The 10,119-nt window shown below is 37.5% G+C and overlaps 1 protein-coding gene across 1 annotated transcript; it reads right to left on the reverse strand.

Annotated features, from left to right (window-relative positions):
* Positions 1-4,095: 4,095 nt before the first annotated feature.
* Positions 4,096-10,028, reverse strand: psma6l (proteasome 20S subunit alpha 6, like). Its single transcript, XM_044118820.1, has 7 exons — positions 9,552-10,028; positions 7,542-7,636; positions 7,146-7,227; positions 6,267-6,422; positions 5,772-5,950; positions 5,322-5,416; positions 4,096-4,831 (listed from the first exon to the last, which is right to left on the reverse strand). Exons 1-7 carry the CDS (start codon positions 9,625-9,627, stop codon positions 4,774-4,776), a joined length of 741 nt encoding a protein of 246 aa, XP_043974755.1. The 5' UTR covers positions 9,628-10,028; the 3' UTR covers positions 4,096-4,773.
* Positions 10,029-10,119: the final 91 nt, after the last annotated feature.

The raw sequence follows: 10,119 nt of genomic DNA on the forward strand, positions 1-10,119 counted from the left end.
AAATAAAAGCATAAATGCCTACTTTAAGTTCATGTTTTGTCGTCATTTATTGGTCAAAAACAAATTTCTTAAGTTTAGATTGACAGCAGAATGTAAAAGTCAAACTCTTGTTTGATCACATGAATTATGGTTTTCTCAGAGATCAGCTGAAAGGAAATTATTTAGTATTTTTTTAGGGACTCAAGAAATTCTAAAGTTTGAAGAATTAAGAATTTATGAAGAAGCACTATAGCTGAATGTCATCTGCTTAAAAAAGATGTGATGTATAATGAGATATGTTAATGATCTGTCCAAAATGGGGTTATAGAATAAAACAAGGAGTTGGTCTAAAACAGAACCAGGGTGTAGTCCACATACTACATCAGTAGAATAATGTGACTTATGCAGACACTGAGGCTTCTGTTTGAAGGGTAAAAACTCAACAACTTCAAATAATTGAACAAGAAGAAAAGATGTTTTGCAGTTGGAAAGTTGTGGGATTCAATTGCAGTTCCACCTCTGAGCCAGGTGCAGGTTAAAGTGTTAAACTCTAAGATAAAATTGTCATTCTCTAAATGAAAACCCTTCAGTCATTGGCTGTTTAGTCTAACTCTGTTACTTCCTAATTTTCAACCAATCGGTAACGTAACACGTATAACAGAGGTTACAAGTGCATTTGTGGATTTTAAGGGAGTTCACTGTAATTATGTTGAAGATTCTAAAACTTTTATTGCTCTAAAAGACTTCTGGGGTTTGTTTTGGAGTCAGTATGTAGTCGGCATGCAGTGCTGCCCGCTATCCCCTCTGCCTCTTCATGTTCTCTGTAAACTAACCCGCAGAAACATGAGACAATGTGACAGGACGACGGTTTAACTGTCCCACCAGTGCAGACAAAGAACAAACACACAAAAGAGAAAAGAATTACAAGACAGACTGGTTACAGGTAGATGGATAGTTAGGGTCTCTGTGTAGGTGTGTGTGTGTGTGTGTGTGTTCTGGAGGAGGTCTAGCCAGGCTGCATCACTGCTGACACACTGCTGCTGGTAAATCCAGCTTAGTGTGTCTAAAACAGGCCTTCAAAATCTGCCACAGGGCACCTAATGCAAGGGCCGCTGTCACCCGCAATCACTCACACACACCTAATCCCCACGCTGTGACCCAACACATACACACATGCAGACACACACTCACACATGGCCAATGCTCTGGGTCCCACTCAGCTTGGCGAGCTTGTCCCAGTACCAGGAGACACCAGCCACAGGGTCAACATTTCATGCACACGGGGTGGGAGGGAGAGGGCAGAAAGGCTGGGTTGTGCTGTGTGGCCGGGTATTAGGACGAGGAGAGGTTCAAGCAAAGGGTTAAGAGACGTGTGGAGGCAGTAATGGAGGTGGAAGCAGGCAGAGGAACGGAGAGTCTGTGAGTTGAGGTTTTAAGGCGTAACTAGGTCTGTGGTCCGAGGAGGTGGCCCAACAGTGAGAGCTGAAGCAGGAGAACACCTCTGAGTTAAAAAGCTAAAGCAAAGGAAACAAGCTTGGAAGAAGTTTATAAAAATTAGCGACTTTAACAGCATAATTTGAAACAGTGTCATGCAACAGATATGTTGAATTAATGACAAAATCAGACATTCGACTTGCTGTAGTTTTACTAGGGCCAATAATCCGTTAATTAATTACGTAGCTTGTAATAAAAAAATTTTAAGATGCAAAGATTCTGCCTGGAACCCTACGTACTCGTGCCGTTCTGGTACGACGTGAGAGCAACAGCAATGGATGACGAAGCTGTTCTCTGTCCGCCTGGGGATAATTTTGGCTTCTGAATACAATCTGATTGAACGCTGGAAAAGACTATTGTTGTGTGCAAGTTGTGCAAAAAGGAGTTAGCCTATCACTGCAGCTAATTATTAAGCCTGAAATACCATCTTAACGTAAAACATGTTTTGGCAAGCAAAGACGTCCCGAAGACTAATGTCAGCGTCCGGAGTCCACATTTCTAAGGAAATATTTTTTACAAAGAAGATACATGAATGAGTAGGGATTCCTGAAACACTTTGCACCAAACTGATGGTTTAAAAACCTAAACAACAGATTAAAACAATAAATATGTCTGTATTGATTTCATACGTATACTTATTGAACACTTTAACTGCAAAAGGGACTTTTTCATTGAAAATGTTGCTTAGTTTGTGCTTATATAGTTTTAAATTAACATATTTATAAAGGAAGAATGAATGTATGGATGGATGGTCTAATCAGGATTTGTAAAAGATGTTGTAATTTTCATTTTCCCATAACATGTAAGTTGTTTTTCATAAATTCACTGAAAAATGCAGAAATGTTTCTGATTTTTAATAAGTCTTATTGTAAGTCCCCAAAAACTATTTTTAATTGAAATCATCAAATATGAAACTGAATTAAAAACCACCTGAAGTGGCAAGGATTTTGAATGGGCTTCAGCATTTCAGAGAAAAAACATTAAGCAGGAAATTTAAATGAAAAATTAATTAAATTAAACTCCTAAGCAGAAAGAATTATTTTATTTCTTGGGTTCTTTCTTTGTATTTTTCTATGCTGCTGCACGTGTTGAAATACGTCTAAAAGCTTCTCGTGTGTATTTTTTCTTCAGGTTTTGGTTAACACAGTGAGGATAAAGAGTTCAGCATGGCAATAACTTCAACATGAACCTCATTTTTGGCTAATAGTAGGAAAACCAAAGGTGTAAGATCACTGTATTGTTTTATTTGAAACTGTGCAGCCAAGTTGGACGCATAGGATTAAAGTAGGGCATTTTCACGACAGACTTGTTTTATTTTTCCAGATTTCTTTTTAACATAAATAAACAAGAAAGTAAGGTGAGACACTAAATCCAATTATAAAGTTTTGAATGTTCAGTGAGGCCAGCAGGTCTTCTGACTGCTGTCCGATGCTCTCATACTAAGCGCCACCTGTGTTTGCAAACAAAATCATGATCCATTTTTGAAATACACCTCCTCTTATCCCTACTGCAGGTTCCAACAAGGGATGCAGTGTCTGTGTCAACTCTAAGTTTATAACAAGGTTAAAAATGATGTTTTACTCAATTGTTGCCATTTATTAATTGCAGAAAGTGTGAAATTTAACACAGTGAATAAGGAGATCCTTCGCTGTGACCTTTCACATGAAACTCAAGATTCCTCAACAAAACAAATATGATTTTCTTCATTTGCTGATTGGACAATAATTGTCTACATGCTGAATACTAGCTATCAATGAGAATTCACTTCATCCCTCCTTGTGCCTAGTTTTTTCAGTTTATATTATTAGACAATATAATTAGTTTGACATCTTGTTTTGAAATGGAAGAATCATTCTCTTGCAATCCCTACCTTCAGTTTGCCAAAGACCTTTTAAAGGTAAGATATAAAAGCATAATAAAGATGTTTAACTTGCAACTTAGACTGTTTTTAAATCCTGTTTTTAAAGGTTGTGTAAAACTAAACATGTATGACACTAATCAAAGTTGTTGACATGTATCTTTAGCTAAATAAAAGCTTTCCAACATTTCTGTTTTGTCACCGGATTTTGTTCATGTATAAGATGATTGTTTTTTTTTTTTTCCTTATTATTTAAATCAAACTTAACTCTGATACTTGCCCTGAACCTAACAATTACCTGTACACCTAACCCCAGCCTATTCCTAAACTCATTTCAATGCAAACACTAAAAATGGTGGTCCACCACACTAAGAACGGGCTTTGGTCGCAACAAGATTACACCAGAAAAGGTACTGAAGGGGCAACATAAACAAGCACACACACTTTTAGAAGGATAAGAAGTTTAAATGTTGACCTGAGTCCAAGTAGAGGTCTGTAAATAGGCAAGTAAACAGGAATTATGAAACAGTGTCATGAAGGTGACTTTATGCACAACACTGCCACCCGGTGGTCGCATAAAGTAGTTCAGCACCTGCTGAAATATCCAAACGATGCTGTCCTGTCTCGAACTAATTGGAATTAATGTGTATTTATTGCTTATAAACATCAGTTATCTTTTTAATTCATAAGAAAAGTTTTTCTACTTTCATAATGAACCTTCCTATTAAATGATCTAAAATAAAAGAACGACAGGACACTGATTATTCTGTTTTCCAGCCTGTTTTATTATGAAGTGTTGCTACGAAGGTGGAATAAGTCCCCTGGTTGATGAATTTAGAAGGGTCTAAAGAAACAGTATCAAATAAGCTGTTGGATTGTTGCTGTGGATTTTATCATTAAAACCTCACAGGAGTTGTCACCTGAATTGAACCTGCATCCATCAACCCTTTCCAACATCGATTCATTATCAGATGCACATGATCCATCCTCCTGACACAGAGAAAAGCATGCTGTTTGCTGTTTTCCGACTGCGATCGGCGGCGCAGCTACGCTGAACATGAAATGCCATAAAGCACAGGTGTCAAACTCAAGGTTCGTAAGCCAAATCCGGCTCACTGCAGCTATCTCTAGACTCTATAAGGTCAAGTAAATTGAAGTTTAAGATAACAGTTGTGTGTTTAAATATTATATTGTCAGTGAAGTCAAATATGATTTCATTTGTATAGGATCAAATTACATCAATGTGAGAAAAATGTTAAAAAAGTTGTTACATTTTAAGAAGTGAATTGCGAATTTTAACAATTTGCTAATGGGTAGTTTTATTAATACATTCTGCCTCAATCGGCCCTTTGAGGACATTCATGATCTTGATGCGGCTCGAAATGAAAATGAGTTTGACACCCCTGCTAAAGAATCGTTGACTGCTGCCAGTGAGGACGCCTCTACTCTCGCTCTGCTATGGCAACCAGGTGGGTTTCGATCTCAGCCTCCGACAAGGTCCTACAGAAAGGTGAGGATTAAACAGTTTAATAAGATGCACAGGGCCTTTCTTAAGCATTTTTATACCACAAACGTTTTTACATTAAAACTATAGTATTGTGTATCTTATTAGGACTTTATTTGCCAGCAGATAGTAGAATCTAATTAGAAAGTGAGCAGTGCATCTAGAATAATTAGAGTACGGTGAAACAATTCCATAATTTCAGAAAGTGAAGCTCAGACATTATATAGATCCATCACACACAGACTGAAACATTCCAAGCCATTTTTACTATTTTTGTTTTTGTAATACCATGTGACACTATTTATTAAGCTTAGCCTGTTTGAACATTTTATAAAGTTGGTCATTGAAAATAGTTTTGTGCCACTTTTGTGATTTTGTTAACCTTTTGTGACAAAAAAAGGCTTAGAAATCAAAACAGGTCAGTACAGTTTTTGAAGAAATTGTACTTTATAGAAAAAGAATCAGTCATAATCATAGAGTCGTTACCTGAACTTAGGCTTGTCTTTGGTCACTACACCGATCTCCAGCTCAGTGGACTTGAAGTCCATCGACAGCACAGAAGCCAGACAAGATATGGCCATCTGCAACAAGAACAGAAACTTAATAAAACAAATTAATCAGGAGAAAACCAAACTAAGAAAATGAATAAATAACATATTAATCAACCATCTCTTCACACTGTTCTCAACATTTTAATATTATTCCAGGGACAGATTTCTGGTCTCATTTTTTTGTGCCGATGCATTTTAATGACCAAACTGAATCCTTAACAGACTCCTCCATCCGTTTTTGACCAATTTTCAAAGTTTAAATGAAAAGTTCTAACTTTCATAATGATCAATGTGTTTTTGCTGATGGTATTTTTTTACAGAAAGAATGAAGACCATGGTGGTCTTATGATGGACCAGCGAAATGTCCAGGTTTTCCCAGTCGTACCTGTACTGCCCTGTCATGGCTCAACTCTGGCTTCTTCTTGAGTTTCTTCTCTAAGTAGCTGTTGGCCTCCGTCTGTTTGGCCCCGACCGCCGTGGCTCTGAAGCCGCAGTAGTATCCTGCTGGGTCACATTTATACAAGACGGGGCCGTGCTGGGGGTCCATCGCCACCAGGATCATACCTACAGGTATTGACAGGACAGATTTTAGAAACAGAAAACACAATAATGAGACTTTAAATAAACCCACTGTCCCTGTAAATGTTAATCATCCAGTTTGTTTTTACCTTTTTATTCAAAAATCAATCATAATCAAGAAAATGTGACTTTTTTGACAACAACAAAAAAAACACACCTCTTTAAAGTCAAGGTGACAACTGATTTCTACTAATTCTACAACATTATCCATTTTATTTATGCTTTCTTATACTTTTTACTGTATTTCTGAAACACTTTATATTGATAACACAGCTAAGGAGAAATAAAAGCCTTCACTCACAGCAGCCTAGTGGTCTCATCTCTGCATTCTGTGTGTACACCTGGGAAATATCCGCCAGTCTGCGACACAACACGTCCGCTGTGATGTCATAGCCAAACTTATATTTCCATTCTCCGGCCTCCACTCGGGCCCGGTGAACCTGTGAGCGGCTGTCCGCTACAAAAAAAAAAAAAAAAAGTGAGCAAGTTTGAAACCCTGCATCGTAAAAATAAAAATCAGTGGCAAAGACAATCACAGGAACATGTAACAGATGGTACGAGGGCTGCAACTAATGATTATTTTAATAATTGATTATTCTGACAATTAATCGGCTAAAAAATTCTACACATTCTGCAGATTTTTTTTAACCCCCTATTCCTATTTTTATACAATATTAGAAATACATTCGAATATGCAATAAACAAATTATACAGTTGCTTTTTACATAAGAAAACAAACATTTTATTGACTGAAATGCAATAGCAGCATTCCTTTAGCAAATTATACATCTGTGGCTAAAAAAAATAAAAAATACTTCCAAAATCAACATGTGAAAAATCTGGGACTGATCTGTAGACTATTTTTGAATTAACTAATTAATAATTGGTGCTTATAATAATAATTTGAGGGTTTTTTTTAACAGCATGTGAAACAGGTGGAGCTAAAATTATGGTGATAGAGGAGGTTTGGGTAGAACATATTTACAGACAAAGTTTTTTTTTAAATCTTAAATGTAAAATCTTTTCATACAGTTTCGGTGTAATCAGTGCTCTGAATATGTTGTTCTTTCAGAAAATGGCCTTTTTTGAGTCTGTATGCTCAAGTTAGTCGACAATTATTTCAGTAATAGATTCATCACGATTAATTCGATTAATTTCACCATCCCTCGTTGGTACGCACCGTTGTGACCCGTCATCACACAGCCGATGCGAGGCGTTAGATGGAACATGTTGGTCACAGTGGAGGAGTCCAGCAGCTTGTCCTACAGTCAAAGGAAAGCAGGAAAAATCCACTTTAATCAGGTAATTCTCTGTAGATGTGACTTAAATACATCAGATTGATTCAAAAATATGAAAGTATGCTGGATAATCTACATAAGTTCTACCGTAATACCTGACCAAATGAGCTACAAATGGTTCTGTGGCGTTGTAATGTGAGTGACACCCTGTTGACGGAAGGATCAGCTTCATAAACTAGTATTGTGTTCCAGCTTTTTACTGACTTGAGCAGTTTCTAGCTTCACTGGCTGCAGCTCATCCACACAGGCTGTGTGTGTGTTTGTGTCAGATATCCTACCGGTACTTTCTTTTGCGTCACCACCACCACACTGTCCGACCCTCGGATTCCGACAGATGTCAGCCCACTCTGAGAGATGGCTTTGAAGGCATACTCTGCATGGGAGCACACCAGTACACACAATGAGGAAAGAAGGCAGGGTGTGTAAACATTTCCCATTTTAAAATGTAAAACTTTATCAGTTTCACATTTTACATTTTGTGAATTTCCACGTTTTTCAGTGAATATTTGGGATATTTTGATGTCAAGGACAAATATTTGAAATAAATTGATCCCATCACCACAAATAAAACACGGATGCTGCTCAAATTATGGAAACCAAGAGTCAGATCTTGGTTTTGACTAGGCCACTCGACCATTATCATGGCTTGATTTGTTCTATAAAAACAAAAAACTTTTAACTAAAATATTCTGTTGTTAGTTAAGAAATATTCATATATAGAGTATTGTTCTGAAAATTAATATTAGAAAACTTTGAGACAGAATCAGAGACAAATGTTTGTTTCAAGGATTTTTACTAACACATTTTTCCACAAGTATCTATTCTAACTTTTCTCTCTGAATAAAAAGTTATTTATTTGCACTTAAAACTATAAAACTCAACCTTTTCTTTACATTAGATTCCAACTTTGAGATGTCTAAATGACATCAAGATCTGGTCTTTGACTCCAGTTCTGCTTCAGCTTTAATTTCTTTACAGATTGTTTCACTTTTTTCTCCAATATAAAGTGAAATTTCTGCTCAGGATCTGCTGCAGTAAATCCCCCCCCAAACCATCACGGGTCCAGCTCCATGCTTTGCAGTTGGTAGGATTTTCTTTTCTTTTTTCCTGAAATGCTGTTTTTGGTTTATATCTCAAATATGTCTTCTGATCTTGGTGTCCAAATAATTAAAATGCAGAGTCACCCTACACAGGTTTACACACCTCATATGAAAATTAAATATATATAGTCTCATTATTTTTTATCTGTTGCAGTTTGTAGCAGGTTTTCTTTCATTATTACCCTGTATTTTGCACCATTTATGTCCCAATAAACTCTGTCCGACTTTCCTGCAGTTGCGCCCTATTTTCACTGACAGATGAATTAAACGTTGCTCTGTGAGAAGCTCAAAGCTTGCCATTTTGTTTAATGAGTTAAATCAGCTTTTAACTTTCTTCCTGACATATCTTCATAATGCTGTTTGTTCACTAATGGTCTCAAACAACCTCTGAGGCCTTCAGATAACAGCTAAGTTTATGCTGAAAATATATTAAACACACATGAATCTCATATGTAGTAGGTGGGTTCTGAAGGCAGTTGATGGTACTTGATTTAATTTAAGGGGAACAAAATGAAGAATTCAGAATACAAATGCACACCACACTTTTCAGTAAAAGTTAAAATTAAAACCATGTATCATTTTCAAGCGGTTTGAATATTTTCCAGAGGACTGGGTGTAATATAAAATTGCTGTAATTCATGATCATGGGTAATAACATTAAATTCCCTGAATTTCCCAGAATTCCCAGAATTAAAAATACTGTGTGTCACCTAATTCTAACTGAATAATGTATCTAGTTGCCATATTTTAGCAGGTAAAGTTGCGTGTATTCACATGAACTCATTGTCAGGAGGCAGCGTTTGGCACACAGCCTCTTGTTCTTGGGCTGACTGAAGCCTCCGTGCCTCACACCGTGATGTCAGGCGGCCAAACCTGGCAACCTGCATGCTTCTATAATGTTTTAAAGCTGCTGTTTACGGTTATATGTGCCTACAATAACATCAAGTGTTAAAAATAAACTTAAAAATCCAAATTCTGCGTGTAGTTTAGATGAAACAAGTAAAAGTTTGATGCTAACAGCATTCAGACACAAACCAGCTAACCAAACTGCCAACACCGTGTTTATGCCTTACTAAAGGTTAACAGTGACTTTATTACGAAGTGCAGCCGCAGCAGTTTTCTTCTGACAGACAGCAATCATACACAGGTGTGTTAGTGTCGGCTGAAATACCAGAAACAGGTCCTTACCGACTTGGTAGAGTCGGCCCTCTGGTGAAAAAATGGTGATGTGTCGGTCAAAACCAGCGTTGGAGCCGCGGGACATTTTCCTCCTCAGGTCTCACCTCAGATGAACTCGGCGGGGTGCTGATTTGACCTGCGTCGGGTCGGATAATCGATAAATGTAAAACTTTTAGGAACTAACAGTCAGGAAACAGCATGGCTGCGCAGTCGCTGAATGATAAAGCAGGATAATGGAGTGACTTCCCTGAGTTTTTTCTTTTTTACTTTCTCTTTCAGTTACATTTCAGAGCCGCTCCGTTCCTCTCTGTCATTGGACGGCAACAACAAGGAAACAAGGAAGTTAATCACTCTGCTTTTCACCTGACTAAAAGGTGGCCATTTTAGGAGGGTCAAACACGAAAGATGCACTTAAAGGTGGGAAATGTGACTGTCGTTCCTCCTGAGACCTCCAACCACTCTTTCTGGAGGGCTGCTGAGCCCGCAGGTTTTTCCGCCAGGGGCGGATCTACGAAGTTTTCCAAGGGGGACCATTTTCTGTTTAAGTTCCGGACAAACAAAAGTTCAAATAAATAGG

This window comes from Gambusia affinis, linkage group LG06, assembly GCF_019740435.1.
Source record: "Gambusia affinis linkage group LG06, SWU_Gaff_1.0, whole genome shotgun sequence".
NCBI lineage: Eukaryota > Metazoa > Chordata > Actinopteri > Cyprinodontiformes > Poeciliidae > Gambusia > Gambusia affinis.

What these genes read in the sequence shown, in the direction of transcription:
- psma6l (XM_044118820.1), bottom strand. Translation starts at nt 9,627, where the DNA reads ATGTCCCGCGGCTCCAACGCTGGTTTTGACCGACACATCACCATTTTT. An exon ending in TGACGCAAAAGAAAGTACCG is followed by an intron (nt 7,228 to 7,541) that starts GTAGGATATCTG and finishes CTTTGACTGTAG; the next exon opens with GACAAGCTGCTGGACTCCTC. An exon ending in GCCATGACAGGGCAGTACAG is followed by an intron (nt 5,417 to 5,771) that starts GTACGACTGGGA and finishes TTCTTGTTGCAG; the next exon opens with ATGGCCATATCTTGTCTGGC.